The sequence below is a fragment of the Triturus cristatus genome, chromosome 1_2, assembly GCF_964204655.1.
Source record: "Triturus cristatus chromosome 1_2, aTriCri1.1, whole genome shotgun sequence".
Lineage (NCBI taxonomy): Eukaryota > Metazoa > Chordata > Amphibia > Caudata > Salamandridae > Triturus > Triturus cristatus.
The window spans coordinates 222,709,511-222,731,314 of record NC_140580.1 but is presented as its reverse complement, the minus strand read 5'-3'; the positions used below and the strand labels follow the sequence as shown (position 1 = coordinate 222,731,314).

The window sequence follows — 21,804 nt, the reverse complement described above, 5'->3', positions numbered from 1 at the left end:
ATAAATCGATGTACAGCATGTGAATCCAGAAAAGATTCACGCTGCAAAACAAATAGTTTCTTACCTGTAGGTTTAATTTTGCAGCTTGAAGAATTTTCTGGATTCACAAGCGACCCACCCAGATCCACCAAGAAGATGGAAGTAGAGAACAGACCAAAAAAAAAAAGAATCTGAAGATGGCGACCAAAGGTAGAAGCTTCCGGCAGACACCGTACGACATCACGGAAAGCACCAAATGGGGTATCTGTCAATGCCCAACAACTACAAAACAAAAACAAAAAAGGACTAAGAAACAAAAGTTGAGAATTCCGGACCAAACCTCTAGATGGCAGAATAATACATACCATGTCAATCCAGAAAATTCTTCAAGCTGCAAAACTACACCTACAGGTAATAAATTATTTGTTCCCCAGAATCATTGAAAAACAAGTCATTGGATGGAACTCAGTCGACTGAAAAATCTCTTCGAGGTTCTGCTTGTATTTCTCTCCCTTGGATGCTGTTTTGATATCTGATCCTGCCTCAGAGCTGTCCTCCATTTCTCCAGTTAGAGCCTGGGTTTGACTAGAGCAGTCCTCCACCGATATGCCATCACGGACTGTCTAAAGCCTGTCAAAAATCCTTTCTTCTAGATCACAATGTCCTATGGAGCAGGCAGAAGTATGTAGTAGGTGGGTAGATGTGTGTGTGTGTGCTTGCATATAATGTGTCATGTTGGAAAAGCAAAAAAGCACTTAGCTTCTAGATGCAGCAATCCAAAGAACTTCTCCAAAGACTCTAAAAGTAATACAAAATAACAATGTATTACTTCAACTTGCCACATACCCAATACCACAGCATAGTTTAGGGTACAAGGGGTGAGACATCTACAGCCCCTATTAATTATTTATTATCATTTCAGGTGGGAGACAACTAAATAAAACAAAGCCATGTTGTAGTCAGACAAGGCCAAAAATTAGGCCCGTGTACCACAATCGGTGTCCCTATTAGAAAATCTGATTTTCCTGTAAAGTTAAAAGGTTGTGGCTAATGCCAGACTTAAAACCGTACCCACAATTGTACACTGGCAGAGTTTTTCAATTGGAAAGACTCACTGTATAGGTATTTTGCGCGGTGTGAAAGAGTGAATGCATGCATTTGTGTTTGCTGCAGGCAGTGTTTATGGCAATATTAGGGTGAGAGACCATGCATTTGTTCTTCACAGTTTCAGTGCGAATTTGTGATGTCATTGTGCTTTGCGACATGCTGATGTCACAGATGGGCAGGAGGAGGGGCAGGGACTTAATCAGAAGCAATTTTGCTTCGCCCTTACTTGAAGATTGAAAATTAGAAACCTCCGCATTGAGGTTCCTTTAAATCCCTCTTGTGTGTCATCCTTCTGCTGCACTGGGAGGTAGTGCAGGCATCGGCCAGAGGCCGACGGCCGCACCAAATGGGTTACTCAATTATCCAACATTATGCCACCAAGTTTTGAATGCTTTAATGATTCCTGGTATTGTGGGAGAGTCTCTGAACACTGGATAAACAGAGAACTTTGAGAAGCTCCTTACAAAATATTTCCCTATAGAGATAAGCTCGTAACTTCTCTCTCTGCCTTGGATTTTACCTTATTATTTTCATGGGCATCTGCTTTTTCTTTTCAGCCATGGTCCAAGCATTTCCCTCATTTATATTAACAGACCTCGGTTTGTATAATCCTTTTCAGGTCGAACCTACTACACAGTACACGTGCTGACCATTGCTAGGGATATTGTTGCGACTTACCAAGAACATAAAGAGGCTTAGGCAATTATTTTGCTTTCCTTGTTACTCTAATTTTCCTGCTTCTTATTTGTGTCCTAGCTTGTCAATATTGTGTTTGTCCCTCCTATGGAGCATTGCCTCTTTACCATCTCTGATTGGCTGGCACCATTGCTTCCACTGCTTGCTTTTCATACACTACTTTTTTCTTTTGTGTGAAGCACTCCATTAAAGTGCATGTGATTTCAAGCAGTTTCCCATCTGTACATCTCTTCCCCTTCACTCTGAGGTGCTCTCTGTTGCCTGATTACTTCTGTCTGCCTCCTCCTATTGTGCTTGCCAGTGAGCTCCTCCCCACTTCGCCGCACTGCACGTGGTACTTTCACTCCTGCCCTCCCCTATTGCATTGGCATCTCTTCCAACCCCTCTCCCTGTTGGTTTTGCGTTCTCTCCTGTTACTGTGTTGTTCAACCACACACCTCCATGTTACTTCCACCCCTGCCGTAAAAACTGCTATTGCATTTTTTTTTTTATTCCTGATCCCACTTTGGTCAGCAATGAAAAAGAGAATACAAGATGACTGTCATTTTGTACTGAAGTATACAAAAAAGTGATGGATGAAATGCTTTAATCTCAGCCACAGGTAATTACTTGGCACTGCAACCCAGTCCAACATTATTCAGTTCGCCATTTTGTAGGCACGTGTGGTGAGCGTATCTACAAAATAACACAGGCAGCCATGTCCGAGGCTTTTGTGTCCACTCCCCCTTGGCCTCCATTCTTGTATGCTCCTGTTCTAAACCTAGTTGGTTTTAATGTTGTTGTAGAAATCCCCAGCATCTTGGAGGCCAGCCATTCATGGGAGTACTGATTGTTTTTCTTTTCTTTTTGTTTTCTCCTAGTTCCTCCTCACTATTTCCAACACTTGGATCACACAGGGAAGCGGGTGGACTATTATGAAAGACCTGAGCTTTCTTCAGGATCCTATGAATTCCTGGCAACAGTTGATTATTGTAAGGTATGGCCATCACGATTTTATCAGTAATCTGATCTGCAGAATTGTTCTCAATTGCGAGACTGTGTGAGACCTATTAATTTTTAAGTTGTTTCAAACCGTAAGCCAGGATCTTGAGCATCTTACTGCCAATGCTAAAACTGCTCCTAGTTTAACTTGCTTGAGAACGTAACATGGCTTTCCCTTCGGCCAACAAAGCACTGCTTTCTTAAGGTTGTGTTGCTCTATCACCTTTTTTGCACTTATGAGTTTGGTGTTACTACCATCAAATGAAAGCTGACGAACCATTAAATGAAAGCTGACGAACTAGCGTATAACGCAAGATTGTCAGGCTTCTGCCTTATAACCGCAAATAATTGTCTTTATGCGTCACTGAAAGTATTGACATTGCAAGTAATGCATCAGGAAAAACCCAAATCACACTTGAGATTGTGCAACCTATGACTAAACTATCATTTCAAACCACTGTGCTTTTGCACCAGAAGACACTTATTAAATGCTTTTCGACCACAGGCTGAACAGCTCCTTTCTCTTTCGAATTGTATCTACTGTCAGAAATGTGTTTTTTGTTTTACATATATTTTGTTTTAATTCTTCGCAATATCTTCTGCCCTCTTCTAGAATAACAAAATTCCTAATCCTCCTGCCTTTATCTTCATGATTGATGTGTCGTACAATGCAGTGAAGAGTGGTTTGGTCTCCCTGATCTGTGAAGAGCTGAAGACCCTTCTGGATTACTTGCCCATGTAATTTCTTTCCTTTTGGTATCTATATGTGCATATTTAATGCTTGAAATATAATATGCTATGACATAACAATTGTCACATTGAAGTGCTGTTGATGCTTTCAGCACAAGACCAAAGTTGTTGTGGTTAATGAGAAGGTTGCATGTTGTAGTTTGATTCATTTTTTAAATTTATCAGTATTTTTTTTGCTTATCACACTAGGTTTTTCTTTCGGGTTTTTTTTAGATATTTTACAGAGATTTGTTTTCTTTTTATTAGTTTATTTTTTAAATGTACCTTTTTCCAGTGTGAAACTTCACTTTTTAGTTCCCTTGTAAAATTCTGTATTTTGCATACGTCTTTGTCATGATTGTGTGATGAAAGTAATGCAACATAACGGACTTTTTAAGAATTAATCACAGAACAAACCAGAATTTTAATCTGAGGTATTTTTCCAATCGAGTATCCTGGGTAATCCTCACAGGCAGGTCACCATTTACTATTAGGTGGAATTTTGTAAATGTTGTAGATAAAAATGCTTGTTTGTGTGAACTTAGGTAATGAAGGCTATGGAGCACCCAGCAACCCCTAGCCATCAATTTAAGATTGATAGTTGCCATTGTGGTTTCACATTTTGTCCTGCAATTGGAGTATGCTTGTACCCACAAAATATGTTGCAAAAGTTGTGATTTCCATTTTATGGGTTGTGCCGTAGTAGGACCCCTTTTCTCTGTCGGTTGTCTTATCCATAACATGATTACGCCACAGATACGACATACGAGTAGTTTTCTGAGTTCACAATATAGCTTTGATCAATTTAGAAAAAGCATTAAAATGGAAGCTTGCTTGTTTAAATCAAGTGGGTATTTCCCTTCTCCCTCTGCATAATTTTGTCTTGTGGCCAATGTCTTGGGGCTAGTTACCCCATGTACAACGGAGAAGTCACTTTTTTTCTTTTCTTTTTTTTTTTGGTCTCCTATCCAGGGAATCACCCGGCTAAATGGTGGATGTTCAGCTCATCCTCTGTATTTAGATAAGGAAAAGTTTAGGGCCTGGCAAGCCATCTTTATTTTGAGTATGTTGTTTTGATAAATCTTGCGGCCTTTAATTCATTAGCTACATCGAAGTTACAGATTGTGAGAAATTAGATGGCTGATCATGAGTGGGAGATTGACTGGACTTTTTTTTAATTTTTTTTTAAAAGAAACCTTTATTATACAATAAAATACATACAAGGGCCTACAACCACCAAGGCCGGCCGCTACAGAGCCCGAAAGGCCCGCAATGCAACGCCACACATTCAAATGAACCAGAGGCGAAGCTCCCGGCAGTCCGTGAGCACATGCAACAGGCCGTGGCTATAGGCCGAGAGCAATCGAGAAAGACAGTTTCATTTTTTGTTAAATACAAAACACACTCAAGGCAATGAGAGTCCGAAATAGCAACGTGCGCTACCCAGGACGGGGGACAACGGACAGTGTCTAAAGCAGTTCTTGACAGGAAGTGGTAGCGGGGGGCAACGGGGAGACAAAGCATGGAACACACCTCACACAATCCCGCAGAATGTGTGGCTAGGGGGACAAAGCAATATCGACCTCTAACGGCAGAGGCGGGGTGCAGATATGTCCACGATATAAATTCCATGGACCCCATACCTTAGTCCATTTCCCAGGCTTGCCTCTCACCACATACACCGTCTTCTCCCTAAACATACACCAGTCCATATTCTCCTTCCATACCGCGACCGTGGGCGGCCTCGGGGAACGCCACAGCTGTGCAATGTTACGCTTAGCCACCATGTACCCCAAAGTCACCCACTGCGTCTGTGCCACATTATAGTCATTCGGTTCCCAGACATTCAACAAACACCTCCTAGCCTCTGGCAACAGAGCAACGTGCGTGACCTCCTCCATTACAGCGTGGATACCGTTCCAAAATCGCACAACCTCCAAACATTCCCATAGGATATGAAGAAAGGTACCCGACAGGCCACATCCACGCTTACACCCTCCATCCATCGAGTAACCCATACGTAGCAAACCGGGCCCCGTGACATACACTCTGTGGAGGATCTTCAGCTGTACGAATCGTAAGCGGGCCGGGATCGCCACCTCTTTCGGGGAGGCCACCGCCGTTACCCAGTCCTCATCGTCCAGTTCCAAGCAGTCACCCGTCCATGCCTCCCGCAGACGGATTAGCAAGTCCGCGCGATCATTAATACGTTTTTTGTAGATCAGAGAGATAGTGCTGTCGGGCACATAGCCATCTAACACTCTATCCTCCAGCGGGGAATATTCAGGGATAGCAGCAACGTCCGGAAAGACCGAACACAGCGCATGGTAGACTTGTGCATACCGGAAGTACTCTCTTATCATTTAATTTGTATTCAGTTTTAAGCATTTCAAACGTTTTAAAAGACCCCTTCGCCCAAAGGTCACCCACCTTACATATACCAATCATATCCCATTTCTCAAAGCCTTTCGTTTTCCACAAACAACCCAGCCGCTCGGAGGCATACAATGGCGTCGCCCGAGTCAAGCGACCCCTCCACCCCATCGCAGCACTCGCCGCATGCCACACACGCACCGCAACCTGCGTGGGTACTGTCAACCGTGCATCCGGGGTCACCGAATACAGCGCCCTATTATAATCCCCACCCGGGAGTAGTAATTTATCCATCTCGAAGGCTGGATTCAAGGCGGGACCGTATATCCCGTGGTTCACCGCCGCCAATTGAGACGCCCAATAGTATCTTTTAATATCGGGAAGGGCGACCCCCCCCATCATACCAAGGGCCGCCCGTCCCAAAACAGTTGGCGCTGAAGACCCTCCACCTCACGGAAATAACGGGCTGGCACGACGTCTAGAGTATTTTGCAAAGCGTACAAGAAGCGAGGTAGCGACATCATTTTAAACAATGCCGCCCGTCCGAGCGGCGAGAGCGGAAGTCGTCGCCACCTCGCGATGTCGGTTTAATCGCTGGAGGGGAGGGAGAAGGTTCCGCTCATAGCGGACCGCGGGATCCAGAGAGATAAAGATTCCCAAACATTTGAACCCCAGTGTAGCAATCTGGATAGGGCAATCCTGCGGCAAAAGGGGGGCCTCACCCGCGAGGACGTAAACACATGACTTGGCCCAATTGATGACCAGGCCAGAGTTGCGACCAAAGGAATTCAATACGTCCACCAATACAATTAGCGACTGTCGGGGAGAGGTAAGATACAGAAGGATATCATCCGCGTAGAGGGAGTCACGGTCCTCAAACTCCGGCGTCCATCTAATGCCCCGCAGCGACAGCTCCCAACGCAACCAGGCGGCGAGAGGCTCCAAAGAAAGTGCAAAGAGAAGGGGTGATAACGGACAACCCTGCCGCGTACCTCTCCCCAGTGCGAGGGGAGCCGACACCCTACCATTCACCACAACCTGAGCCAGTGGGTCAGCATATAGTAATTTTACCCAACCGATAAACTCAGGGCCGAACCCGAATTTCGCCAACACGGCCCAAATATACTCCAAAGTGTCGAACGCCATAGTAGCGTCTAAAGATGCCAAGATGGCCGGCTCACGTATGAACTCCGCTCTAGCAAGCACGCCGTGCAACCGCCTCAAATTCAGGGCGGTATTCCGATGGGGTATAAAACCGGACTGATCCTGATGTATCAAGTCGCCTACGACCCGGGTCAGCCGATTAGCCAATACCTTGGCCAGAATTTTGGGTTCTGCATTCAACAGCGAAATGGGCCTATAGGAAGCGCAGCGATCTAGCGGCTCCCCCTCTTTATGTATCACAACTATGGTGGCGAGACGTTGGTCAGGGGGGAGGAAGCCCGCCGCACGTGCCGCGAAAAACATGTCCCGAAGATACGGCGCCATCTTATCGGGACGCAACCTATATAGTTCAATGGGAAGACCATTAGGGCCCACAGCCTTACCAGACGCGATCGAGCGAGTGGCCAAAGCGATCTCATCTGACGACAACTTCGCCTCCATCAATATTGCATCAGCCTCCGATAGGGTTGGCAATGCAATATCTCTAAGCCTCAGATGAGAATCCTCCTCCGAACGCACAGAAACCGGAGAGTATACCCCGCGGAAATAATCCGCGAAGCAGTCAACAATCTCCACAGGGTCAGTCACACGCACTCCATCCATTCTCTCCACAACGGGCACCACCCTGCTCGCTCTCTCCTTCTTATCCAACCAAGCAATCAACTTTCCAGCCTTATCCCCCACATCATACAATCGTCCTTGCTGCTCTCTACTCATCTCTTTAGCGGCATCCGTGACTAGCGCTCTATAATCTGATTGTTTGAGGCCGAGAACGTGCAATTTCTCATCCGCAACACCCCGCTCCAAGTCCTCCTCCATTTCAGCTATTTCAGTTTCCAGGCGAACCACCTCTGCTCTCCCGCACCTCTTAGCATGGGAGATAAGTGACAAGGCCTGCCCCCTGATCACCACTTTGTAACCCTCCCATAGGGAGACAGCCGACGACACCGACCCCACATTATCATTGAAGTAGTGATCGGTGGACTTGACCAGTTCCGCGCGGATCTTAGGGTTACGTAAATACCAGGGGTTAATGGGCGCTACTCTCCCCTCTGCCCCGGGGACAACCTTCAGTTGCAACCATATAGGGGAATGGTCAGAAATACCTCGGGCCAAATGACGCACCTCCCCAATCATCCCAGCCTGGACCGCCGGCATAAGCATATAATCAAGTCTCGAGAGACTCCCATAGGCCCCCGAGTGAAAGGTGTATTGCGCCTGTCCCGGGTGCATCAACCTCCAGCAATCTACAAGTCCCAAAGTGTCCATAAAGCCACCCAACCAGGCCTGGGCCCTAGGGAGATCCCTGGGGGGGCGACGGTCCTCCAACCCGGATACAACAGCGTTAAGGTCACCCCCCCAAGGAGTCCCAGGACCAGACGCCCCAAATCAGCAAATGTAGCAGTCTGTAACCCCGGAGGCACATAAACAGCAACGAGTGAAACAGTCCTACCCTCCCATCTCCCCACCAGTGCCACATAGCGCCCCCTATCATCGTGAAGCACCTCGCCCACCTCCAATGGGAGAGAGGTCCGAACCAAAATACCCACTCCCCTTGAGCCAGAAGTAAAACTAGAGTGAGCGGCAAGGCGATAGCCCCTCCTATTTAGGGCATGGAAGGAGTTCCCAATCAAATGTGTCTCCTGCAGGAAAACAATGTCGGTCGAAATCCGTTTCAAAAACTGCAACACCACCCCGCGCTTGATCCTGTCCCCCAATCCATTCACATTCCACGAAAGGATTCCCAATCCCCTACCCCCCATCCCACTCCCGTGCATGATACCCACATCCCGGAGAGCACAACCCGGACAAGTCAGCAGAGAACTTCACATTGCCTTGCAAAACAAACGAACAGTCCCCAACACCCCCCCTCCCCCACAATCCCCCAACCACAACTCCCCCCTCCCTGCACCCCCAACTCGCAGTGTGCCTGTCGCCCTAACATATACCACAAAAAGGAGGAAAAGGCCCCAATAAGCTCCCCACCACCTCCAGCATTTGAAGGGCATAGTGTCCCAAACTAGAGTCCAGTTGAGCCAAGGTACAAGACGTCACCAGTCCAGTCCATCGCCAGGAACCAAGTTCTAGTCCTGCTGCACCAAACCCTCTCCGCTCGCCGCCATCTGACCGTCCCGATCCTGTCCCCGAGGCAGGGCATCCAACCAGTCTCCAACCGCCTCCGGCCTGTCGAAGAAGTGTGAGCGACCCCGGAACTCAACCCGCAGCCTGGCCGGGAATAACATCGCATATTTCAGCTCCATGTCCCTCAAGCGCCGTTTGACGCCCAAAAAACCCAGCCGTTGTTTTTGGACCGCTTGCGTGAAGTCCGGGTAAAAACTGACATTAGAGTTCTCAAACTTCAGCGGCCCGGCCACCCTCGACGCCTGAAGGATAGCATCCCTATCCCGAAAGTTAAAGAGTCGGGCGATTATAGGCCGCGGGGGAGCACCCACTTTGGGCGCGCCAACCGGAATCCTGTGGGCCCGCTCCACCGCAAAGAACTTGCTCAGTCCCTTGGGCGCGAGACGATTGATCACCAGATCCTCCACAAAAAGGTCGGTAGCAGAGTCCTCCGATCTTTCCGGCACTCTGATGATACGAACATTGTTCCGTCTAGCCCTGCTTTCGGAGTCCTCAAGTCGACGGTCCGTCTGGACACTGGCAACCCGCAACCTACGGACCTCCGTCTGCAGGGCAGCCACGTCCACAGTTAGGCTCGACGCAGCTTGAGCCAAAGAGTCGACCCGCTCGTTAGTTTTGGACAGGTCTGCCCTGACCAAATTCACATCGATCAGGACCGCGTCCAATTTATTAGCCAGGGTATCAAACTGCTGACCCACAGCAGCCTTCATCTCCTCAATGGCGCCCATAACATCCAGCAAGCTCAATTCTGACGAAGGGCCCGAAACCTCTTTGGACCTCTCAGGCGATTTATGCGAGCCACTAGGGGATCCCTTTGTCTGCGCATAACGATCCATGTTATTGACCTGAGTATAGGCTCCCCTCCGGGTTGACTTGGGTTTCGACTTGTCTCCGTCTAGTCTCGCCGCCATCGTCCGGAGGCCACCAAAGTTGGCACCCGCCAGCACCAGGAACAAGGACCAAGTAGCTACTTCAGTTGAACACAGCCGTCACAGACCGGAAGCCCGAGTATAGTCCGAGAGGCAGGCCAGACACTCCGCCATCCGCGCCCCTCTGAAGCACCAAAGTCCCTCAGCCGATATCAGAGTACAAGCTTGAAAACGAAAGTGAAAGTGCGGGGTACGTGGCAGGTCGAGCCCAGCATGCCGCTGTTGTTCACTTCGCACCCGGGCACCTCACCAACTCGAGATCGGGACCAAGGCAAGAGCAGGCCGCAAACTTCGGAGCGGCACCATTCCGGTTCCCGGCGTCTGATCCGAATTTGGAAAACGGGTGGCACCTCAGCGCAAGTTCATCAGCAAAAGCCCGTCAAATAAATCAGGATTAAGTCAGGATAGACGTGGGAGGTTGCGGAGGCCCTCGAGAGCCGTAAGCCTACGCGGCCATCTTGGATGCGCGCTAGGCTCCTCCCTCTTGACTGGACTTTTAATATAACTTAATATTCTTCTGATCTGACCCGTGCCCTGTCCATCGACCTGAGTTTTACCATTGGTTTGAAGCTCTTTGTTTCAGATTATGATGCAGTTCAGAACCTACCTACTGTTCATTGTTATTCTGATGATGACAACAAAGTAGATAATTTACCCCCCCCCCCATCACCTCATTACGCTGATGATGGCTTATACTTGGACCTACAAGTTCGCAATGGGCTGGACATGTCTCCTGAGACTGACTCGTCACTATTGACCTCCATACGAAGAAAGTGCCTTTCTTGGCAGTCGTGGTACAGAGGACAGAGGAATGTCCAGACTTTAAATTGCCTACTGTTGAGACAAAGATGAATTCTCAAGCCTGAGCCAACTTTATCTAAAGCAATCTTTCCATTCAGTGAAGCCCTTACTGACATTTTGCTGGCAACATGGGCTACGCATGTTCTGGCACTCTAGTTAGGACACCTGTGGCTAGGTGACATAGACTGGCCTCCAGTGATATAAATGTCTTAATTAGACACCCTACACATCAAAGCCTGGTAGCTCGGGCGTCAACTAGTAAGATCATCTGAATTATTTTCTGACCAATCCTAAAGATAGAGAGTCCAAACAGAGTGATACTTTTGGAAAGAAAATGTTTAGGCCAGATTTGCCCCAGTGCAGGGTGCCTTTTATGTAGGTACACCCACCCTTTGTGGGACATCACCAGAAGGATCTTGCTAGCTATTCTTAATGTCTTCAGAGTCTTGTGGGCCTACCAATACAAGATGGCCAGGCCATGGCCAGGTATCTGCATGCTGGCCTGGACACCTCAGATTGCATAGGAAAAGCTATTTGCACCAATATCTGTAAGAGGCAATTAGTTATAGATTCCTTACCTTAGAATTACCACCAGGTGTCAGATTGGATCCGGATAATGTTTCGTCAGCTGTACCCCTACATGTCGAAAGGTGCCGTCCGTCGGCTCCGCGTTTGTCGTTGGCATCGTCGACATCTCCTGAGGCTTGAGCCGGGAGATCGAGACTGCCGCGCTGTGCAAGTTGTACTGTATTCGGTCATTGTGATTTTTGTGGGCTTTTAACTGCTTTTAATTGCTTATATTTTTAACTGTTCTCATTAGCCTGTTATGTTCTGAGTTTTATGCTGAAATATATCACATTTAAACCAGTGTTAGCACTCTGCATTTTTTGGGCGACTCTTACCCTTTAAGCCTGCTCACGTTACCGATTCCGCGTTCGGGATCGGCATCTCGCCCCTGGCTGCCCGCCATCTTGGGGGTAGACGAGGAGCAGTCTAGCGTCTGCTCCTCGCACACTATTTAGGAGGCCATGGCGCAAGCGCGCAGCGGGCGCGCGCAGCGGGCGCGCCGGCGGCGCGCCGAAGGCGCGCCAAAGGCAAGCCCGCCTGCGCCCGTCCGCGCCAGGACGACGCACGGCGCCACGGACCCTGCCTTGGTGATAGACAACCCTAGTAAGTGCTTATTAACTTATAGTAGTGCCACTCTGAGATCTATTTGGGCTAGGTCAAGGGGTACTCGTTTGGCCTGCCACAACACGATACCTTATCCTCTTGAAGGACCCTTCTCTTGTATTCACTGTAGATTTCAGAGCAGTTGGGTAGCAGTGACTCCCGTAGACACTCTTCTAGGACCTTTCCCTGGGCAGCACAATACTAGGCCTCCAGTGTCCCCTGCTATAAACACGATCAGTAATTGTTGCAGTTCACCCCCGAGCAATCCTCGGCTCAACCACTGGAAGGGTTTCCTCAGTAACGTGAGATCGCTCCCTAAACATTCATCTGAGATTTGGGATCTAATCACGACGGACATGCCCGATGTGGGGTTCTTGACTGAAACCTGGCTGAATCCCACCAGTGGCCCGGATATTAAGCTTGCTATTCCGGATGGTTATAGGATTGTGCGCCTGGATAGGCTGTTAAAAACCGGGGGGGGGGTTGCAATTCTCTACAATGACCGTGTAAAACTTTCTATCTTGGATCAATACTCCAATGTACAATAATAATAATAATAATAATCTTTATTCGGTATTTGACATTATAAAACCATAAAAGATATCATAACATACAAATGTTCATAGTAAAATTTGTTAAGAAAAATATGTTTAGATAAACAGTTAAAAAAGAGCATGTAAATAGTTAGGTAATATGAGAATTATTTCACTATTTTACAAGTTTTTTCTGTGCCTCATAATACACTTTAAAAAATTCAGTACATGATACACTGTGCATTCAGAGTCCAAAGTTTGAAGAGCCAGCATAGCTGGACGACATTGTCTATAGCCCCATTTCTTTAATAGAGGAATTAGCCAAATTTTTCGATGGGTATGAAAGAACTTGCAAAACAGTAGTGTATGCATAGTAGACTGTTGTGAAAGATTGTCACATGGACATGGTTCCATCTGAGTTTTCCAATTATTTTTTTCCGGAAATGAAACTAGTCTGAAAAAAAGATTCATTCTGAACCTTGTTAGGAGCATCTTTTCATAAGTTGTAAGCTCCATGGTCAGATATAGCTGGATCTTCAGAGACTGCTGTGTCATTATTGCATGAGTAACTGATTTTTTCGCAATCACTGTTGTCAGTCTAAGGGATTCCAGGTGACTCAAAGCAGCTAGTTTCAATTCCTTTTTGGATATTTCCTTCACTTCTTCCGGCGTGTGATAATATTTTTCTAGACCCAGGTCGCAGAAGAAGTGTCTTACATAGGAGAGCCAGGCTATTTTATGAGCGTGGTCCAGATCCATAGTGTCGCGTAAGATGGTTTTAGTCAGACTGTTTTTTTCTGATACCCATACTCGCCTCCAGAGCAAAATAGGTTGGATTTTTATTAAGTCTTCTATATATGGGATTCCAAGTTCTATGTGTGAGGCATAGATGGAAGTGCCTCTTGGAGTTGATAAAAGGAACCTCATGAAGATATTCTCCTCTTTTTGGACGGGCCGGTAGGTATATGTCCCCAGAGCCCTGCGCCATATAGAGCAGTGGCTTGACATTTCGCAACATAGATCTGTAACAATTCTACTGATGGTCTTTTGCCGAGTTTGTTGGAGAATTTCATCAATGCCATAATTGCTCGTTTAAAAAGATGTCTCCTGGCCTCTACTGCCGCTTTCCAATTCAGGGCGTCGTCGATCATGATGCCTAGGTAAGGATACTGTGAGGTCTTTTCAATTCTTTGTTCCTTTAAAAAGATGGACTTTGTTGTTTTTCTTGACCCGCCAACTACCATAACAAAAGTTTTTTTTAACATTTATGTGGAGGTCCAGGGCACCCATGAAGTCTGCATATTTAGATAGAGATTCTGCAGTTCAATGGGGGTACGTGCTAAGATAACTGCATCGTCCGCGTAGAGCAGAGCGGGGATCGAGCGACCTTTTGCTCTTGGGAGGTCTCTCCCTCCTCTCAGCATAGATTTTTCTAGGCCGTTGGTGTACAGAGAGAAGAGGAAGGGGGCAAGGACGCAACCTTGCCTCACACCCCGCTCTACCCTAAATGGCGATGTCAGTTCTCCTTGTGTCCCGTACCTCACTCTCGCCGTGGCTTCGCTGTATAGCTCTCTCAGAAAGTCAAAAAGCGGGGGATCTACCCCCATTTCACTCAGCAGTGACCAGAGCCTTGCGTGCGAGACGCAGTCGAATGCGGAGGACAGGTCCACATAAACCATATAAATGGAGCCAGGTTTTGCATGGGTATATTTTGATATTAAAAGGCTTAGATTTAAGGCTTGTTCGACGGTTCCAAAGCCCTCCCTGAACCCGAACTGTAAGTCTGATAGAATGTTTTTGTCTTCTACCCATTGCTGTAACTTTTCGAGAAGGACTCTACCAACCAATTTGCCCACAGAGTCGAGGAGCGAAATTGGTCTATAGCACTTGGTGTCTTGTCGGTCCCCCTTCTTGAAAATTGGCACCATGATAGAGGATGACCATGACTCTAACTGCCCAAGTTTCATTGTTGCTAGGCAAACTCTGGTGAGAATTGGTACCCAGAGATCTGGGAGATGTTTAAATAAATCTACTGGGACCCCGTCAGGACCTGGAGCTTTCCCACTCTTACTTAATGATAGCGCCGTATCAATGTCCTGCAGCTCGACCTCCATTAAGATTGGATATACAACTGGGTTGATAATGGAATGATGTTCTTCGCTCGTAGATGTCAATTTGAAGATTTTTGAGAAATGATTTACCCACACATCCTCATCAATGGCCACATCTATTTTTGGGCCATTGTTTTCCGTTAACAAAGGGGATTTGACTATTTTCCAGAATGCCTGGCTGTTTTTCTGGAATGCACTTTTGTGCAAAGCCTTCCACAAAGATTGTTTCAATTCTTTTTTCCTGATTTTTCTGGCGGTGTTATACTCCCGTCGAAGAGATTGGATATTAGTAATGTCTCTGATTGGGTTTCCGAGAGCTTTTTTCAACTTAGTGTGTGCCTTGGTACAATCTTGGTTAAACCAACCTGTAGAGCTTATGTTGTTTCGTTTAGGTGTTTTAGTTAGTAGTTTTCTCACTTGCTCTATTATTATCTTGTAGTTTTCGACGATTTGGTGCATCCCTGCATGGGGATCGAGGCAGATCAAGATGTTATTGTAAGTGGATTCTACTAACTGTTTTGTAATGGTATTGGGGTCCAGTTTTTCCCATTTTATGGTAAATCCGTTTTTTTTCCCCAGTTCAATCCTGTTCTGTGTTAAGGATTTTGCTATGTTTACCATATGTGTTCTTAGGTGGTTTGTTTGGAAGTTTATTTTTAAAGCGGAATGATCGCTCAAAATGTTTTCCAGGATTTTAAAGTTGTTAATTTGTTCTTTGAGGCATTCAGTTGTTATTATGTAGTCAACAGTGGTCTTGTGGCCCCTTCCTCTGTAGGTAGGTTCCAGTTTGTTATTTGATTGTTGAATGGGATTTACAATTTGCAAGTCCAGATCGGAAAATAATTTGTTCATGGCTGATCCCACGCTTGAGTGGATAAAGTGGGCTAAAGGGTTCTCGAATTCGTCCACTATTCCACAAATATCGTTTTTGGGGCAGGGATGTAGGTTAAAATCACCACCCCAAATTATATTAGCAAATTCAGTAATTTGCTTGGGATGCCTGTGTTCATTTATTTTTCCTTGTATTTGGGAAAGAACATTCAAAAAGTTGTCATCCGTTAGATTATTATAGATGTTGATTAATGTTACGGAGAGCTTTTTCCCTATTTTGAGCGTAAGGAGCTGGAAGTTTGAGAAGAGGTCTACCTTGGTAATCTTCAGGTCAGAGATTGTGTTTGCTAGGTAGATGGCCAATCCCCCTTTAGGTCTACCTGAAGTACTAGGAAGGGCAGGGGATGTAAATGTTTTATATCCCTCGAAGTGTATAGGTGTAGTTGACCAGGTTTCTTGTAAGCAGATGATTTGTGCCTCCTTCAAAAAATCTGCTGCAGAACCGTCCTCTATTTTGTTTCGGAGACCCGCCACATTCCAAAAGATCACAGAAAGCTGTGAAGAAGTGCAGTCTGGAACGATAGCTTTTGTTTGTACAGCCGCTGAAATAGGGATAAATGGTGCCGGGGTTGTTTGTGGGGACTCCAAAGATTTAGCCATTAGTCAATCAACCATTTCCAGACCACTGAACCGATTCATGGTCGGTATGCCTAACCAGTTTTGCCCCTTGATGGTGTCTCTGTAATTAAGTCCATGTAATTGGTGGGGTGGTCTCTCCCACTGCTCCCAATTTCTGGGTCTATTTTGTGGGCCCATAGTCTGCCATGGGGCTTCTCTTTGCTGGAGATTCTGATTTACTGGCCACCAGGAGTTATGAGGGTCACAATGTCGTAGCGGTAGTTTTGGACCGACAACCTCTAACTCCCAGGGCTGTGGAATGTGTTTCCGCCAGATATTATCAGTGTCGTATAAGATGTTATTGTTACTGGATCTTTTTGGGTAAAAATAAGACAACGATCTTATAGTGATCACCCCTGTGGTGTTATTATGTTCCCAGGAGCAGATGTACTCAGCTATTGTGGGGTCCTCAAATGTAATTACGACACAGTCTCCCCGAATAGTTTTTTTTCTATGGCCCACCCACGAGGTCCTACTGACTGATACTATTCTGGCTTTCCAGGGTGGCGGAACCGGACGGTTTGTGTTCAGCCAATACTGGACCTTGTTCTTCAATGACCAGTTTGGTTCCGTCCCTTCACCTGTAAGCTCCGGGACCCCTGTCATGACTACCACATATGGGCATGCCTCAGGTGGCATGTTTAGGGTGGGTCTTTGCTCAGTGGTCCCTTTCAGGGGTCCTTTGATTTTTAATGCCTGCGTGTTTGTTGTAGCTAGGTTTTTGGGGGCAGATGTACTAATGCTTGGGGTATTTAGTAATGATAAAGGTTGGGGATTAGTTTGTGAGGGGATAATCAAGGGTTTGGGAATTGGATTTTGTGAAGTAAGAATGTTTGGTACTGTTGGGGGTTTTAGTAAAGGTTGTTTTTTGGTATATGGAAGAGATAAAGTTGCAGGTTGGTTAAGTGTAGGAAGAGCAGTCGTGGGATTTAAGACTGGTTTCAGAAGAGCTTGAGAGGATATAGATTTGATAGAGCCAGAGATTTTTGTTAGTTGACTCTCGATGTTGGTCAGTCTACTTTCTAATGGGCGAATATAAGAATTTAAGAGGGAAGCTATTTCTTTGGTTAGTTTTGATAGGTCTCTTTCTTTGCCTAGATGATGTGGGCTTAGGGAATCTGGCGTAGAAATATCTTGGAGGGCATGTGGTGGCTGGTGAATTTCTATCACGTTGTTATTTAGGGGGACAGAGTCATGGGGCAATTCGAGTAAATCTGTATCTCCGACCAAAATTGTATGGTCAGTTGATTTGATTTTTTCAGTTTGATTTAAGTTTTTCCTAACGTTTCTTTTCTTTATGGCCCCCTCCCTCCTCCCTCTCTTTTGCCTTACTTCTTCGGGGATTGGATCAAGAAAAATGTTTGGGGTTTTTTCTAGGTCGCTTTCTGTAGGGGATATACTGAGTTGGGAAGCTGAAAGGTCTACGGTGTTTGGGAGGCTAGGTCTGTTTGCAGCTGTATCCCTTTGAGGTATCCGGGGCTGTATGACCGGAGATCTTGCAGTTGCTAATAGACCCATTGAGGATCGACGTGCTATTGCAAGTTCTGTTGAGACCCTCCCCTCAATTAGACTTAAGCTTTGGTCTATGAATGTATTAGCTTTTGCGAGAAAGTCATCCATTGGGCCTAACAATTTCTCTCCTATCCCGTTTTTTTTTGATTTTTTGTACTTGCTGGATCTCGTATTCATTTTCGACGGGATGGGTACAGGAGGTATTTTATGGGACAGCTATAAAATTAGCAGAAGCAAGTCACGGAAGTAGTAAATACCTGCAATTGGATGTCCTCGATAAAAAGCTTTGGAGGATGGGCCGGGCCGGGCTCTCACGATCTCGAACGGCCTCAAACGGCCCGCTCTTTGCCCGGTCTTCGCCCCGGGCTGCGTCCCGCGCGCGTCCCGCGTTACGCGGTCCGGAGCGCGTTCTTTAGAGTGTGGTAGATTGTGGGGGCGTGGCGCTGTGAGGGGGCGCGGCTCACGCGGGAAGAGGACCAGCTGGAGCTGTTGAATGCTGGTCCTCGCAGTCCCGGGGCCTGCGCCTCACCCTCCTCTGCTGCTACACGATTAGTTCCGGCGTCCCAGCGGCTCCTAGAACACAGGATGGATGAGTGGGGCTACTCCTGTAGCGTGGCGAAAGCAGCGCAGGCAAGACAGACTGTTGCGAGTGGCACCCAATGTACAAATGGAGGTCTTGATCTTTAAGATGGAAATGGTCACTCATGACTCCTGGAGGGGGGCATTGGTCTATCGCCCCCCGGGTCCCATAAAGGACTTTTCCACTAAATTAATGGAATTGATCGCCCCTCATATGATCGCAACGGAAAATTTCCTATTATTAGGCGACTTCAACATACATAGTGAGAACCTTTTGTTGCCTGAAACAGCAACCTTTTCTTCTGATATGGCCTCCCTGCACCTTATTAAAAAGAACGAGGGCCCCACACATACGGCCGGTCATACCATTGACATTATTTTCTCTAACTCAGATCGGCTTATCTGTAATACCCCGCGCCCTCTGTGCTGGACTGACCATGCCCTCATTAATTTTCAAGTGCAGTACCCCTCTACATCTGTGAAGATGGCTGCTCATATTAAATTCCCTTATAGACAATGGGCGAAAATAAATCATGAGTCTTTTGCATCAGTCTTTTTACCTCCTAAGTTTCCACCGAGTAATAATATAGAAGACAATCTCACTCTTTTCAATACTTCTGTTTCATCAGCCATTAACTTAATCGCCCCCGAAAAGTTCTGCTCCAAAGCCCCTAGGAAAAATCTGGCGGTGTGGTTTACCCCTGAACTGCGAATAATGAAAAGTAAATGTAAAAATCTTGAAAGAAAGTGGAGACGGACTAACTTAGACACTGAGAAAGGAAATTTAGAGCAGCACTTTTGCTCTAGCACAAAGAAATTAAACAAGCACGTAGACTATACATAGCGGCTCAATTGAGATCAGCGGGTAATGCGCCAAAAATCCTGTATCAAATCCTGAAGGATTTTACTTGCCCTAAAGCCTGCGAGTTGGACAACCTGCACTCTCAAGCCCTCTGTAATAAAATTAGCTCTTTCCTTGTTCAAAAAATTGACACTATCTACGATAAATTTCCGAATATCCCCCACCCCTCAAGGTCGGATGACACTGTTAAACCTTCCATCGTTAATCCAGCACAACTGATGTCCTTTCCCCCTATCCTTCGAGAGGAGACTATTACATTACTACATAATGTTACCTCTGGCTCTCCTGCTGATGTTATGCCGGCAAAATTAGGAGCATCTCTGGCACACGCACTTGCGGATTCTGTTTCCACGCTGCTTAACGTTTCCCTAAGTACGGGCTCAGTTCCCCTCTCTTGGAAAGCTGCTCAGGTTATACCTCTACGAAAAAATAATAAGCTTCCCATGGAGGATCTTACAAACCTTCGACCCATCTCCCTCCTCCCTCATTTGAGCAAGGTCCTAGAGAAATATGTGAAGAAACATATCTCTAACCACATTGAATCCACCGGCTATCTGGATCCGTCACAATCTGGATTCCGTGCTAACTATAGCACTGAGACGGCCTTGGTTGCAGTAACCGACTGTATCAGACGGACGTTAGATCGGGGACAGTCTGCTATCTTGGTCCTATTAGAGCTCTCTGCCGCTTTTGATACGGTAGACCATCGGACCTTGCTCGAAAGATTAAAAGGGGCAGGACTTGGAGGTACGGCGTTTAGCTGGGTAGCCAGCTTCCTCACTGACCGTACTCAGACACTGAATTTTGGCCCTTTTCGTTCACCCACCGAGTGTCTGTCCAAGGGTGTCCCGCAGGGCTCATGCTTGAGCCCTATACTGTTTAATATTTATGTGGCTCCCCTTGCCTCTCTTCTAAGATCTCTTGGGTTCATCCCCATTTCTTATGCGGATGACACTCAACTAATCTTTCCATTTGACACATTTTCATCTTCTGCTCAAAGCCGTTTCTCACATGGTATGCTTGCCATCTCTGAGTGGATGAGTAGTAATTTTCTGCAGCTCAACACCAGTAAAACAGAAATTATTCTTTTTGGAGACGCTACCATTTCGTGGTCTCCCACCTGGTGGCCTACTGAGCTGGGGCCTGTTCCATTACCTAAACAGACAGCAAAAAATCTGGGCATCCGTCTGGATCAGGCCTTGTCTATGAAGGAGCATGTTTCTCACACCGTCAGCACATGTTTCTTCACCTTGCGCCTTCTGAAGAAAGCCTTGCCATTTCTTCCAGACCCTTTTCGTAGGACTCTGGTCCAGGCCTTGGTATTGAACAGGCTGGATTATTGTAATGCATTACTGGTTGCTGCCAATGAATCTGCTCTTAACCGTCTGCAAGTGGTGCAAAACACCGCTGCACGACTGGTTATGAAAGCTCCTAGCAGATCTGCTTCTATTCCGCTACTCCAGCAATTGCACTGGCTGCCAGTGAGGAAGCGTGTGAAGTTCAAACTTTGCTGCTTGACCCACAAAGCACTGTGGGGTCCCGGTCCGCTCTACCTGACTGAAAGGCTCCATAGGTATATTCCAAACCGTGATTTGAGGTCTGGATCCAAAGCGTTGCTTCTTGTTCCGAGGATTAAGAGAATTCGTTTGGGAGGAAGATCTTTTCCTACCAAGCTCCTTCGGTATGGAATCAATTGCCTCTCCCACTCAGACAATGTTCCGACTATCTCGGCTTCAGAAAGGCTCTTAAGACCACTCTCTTCTCAGAATGACCATAATTTACTTCCTTTTGCACTCGGTGTCCAGCGCTGAGAGACCCCTGCGGGGGTGATTCACGCGCTTTATAAACTATAAACTAAACTATAAACTATAAACTGGGATGACGTTGCGGTAGCTACTTAGATGCCGCTCTTGCGCGCTGACCTCAGTTCTTTCTTTTTCCGCGCCAGCCAGCGCAGTTCCGGAGAGAGCAGTACCTCCAGTCACTCTTTGACTGACTTTTTTGTGACTTTTGTCGTCACCGTTTTTGAGTCTTCGACTCCTGTTGCACGTCAGGGATACCCGGCTTCAAGGCTTGCGATTCCTGTAGCTGACTGATGTCGGTGACGGATCCGCACTGTGTGTGCCTGTTTTGCCTGGAACGCGACCATGACCCCAAGTCGTGCTCTGACTGCCGGACTATAAATCCGAAGTCTTTGCGGGAGCAGTCCCGAAAGCTTCTCGAGGCCCAGCAGTCTGCTCCACTCTGTTCGAGGTCCTGGTCGCATGGGAGGTGGAGAGACCGGTCGCGGAGCCACCACCACCAGTCTTCGTCCAAGTCTTCGCACTCTTAAGGTAAGTCGAAGCACAAGAAGTAATCGAAGAAGTATAGTCGCTCTTTGACTTCTCCCCATCGGTCGGCCGACGCAACGAGGGATGTGGGTGGTGCCCCTCCCGCGGCTCCACGTGCGGAGCCTGAAGAATCAAATGAGTTTCTCCCCCTTCCTGGGACCCGGAGCGACCCCTGACCAGCTTCGCCAGTTTTACGAAGCGATGCATGCCATCTTTGGGCAAACAGAACTATTGATGGACAGAATGCAGAACAATGTCATACATTCACCCCAGTACAGAGATCTGGGCCTAAATCCA

At 46.8% G+C, this 21,804-nt stretch overlaps 1 protein-coding gene across 10 annotated transcripts in view; it reads left to right on the top strand.

Annotated features, from left to right (window-relative positions):
* The window catches only part of SEC24C (SEC24 homolog C, COPII component), a 1,178,749-nt gene that overhangs the window by 497,648 nt on the left and 659,297 nt on the right, over positions 1–21,804 (top strand). For all 10 annotated transcript variants that reach the window (XM_085603503.1, XM_085603507.1, XM_085603502.1 and 7 more), the window contains 2 exons: positions 2,643–2,758; positions 3,377–3,501. In XM_085603503.1, the coding sequence (XP_085459629.1) occupies positions 2,643–2,758; positions 3,377–3,501 (241 nt within the window). The remainder of the gene's footprint in view (positions 1–2,642; positions 2,759–3,376; positions 3,502–21,804) is intronic.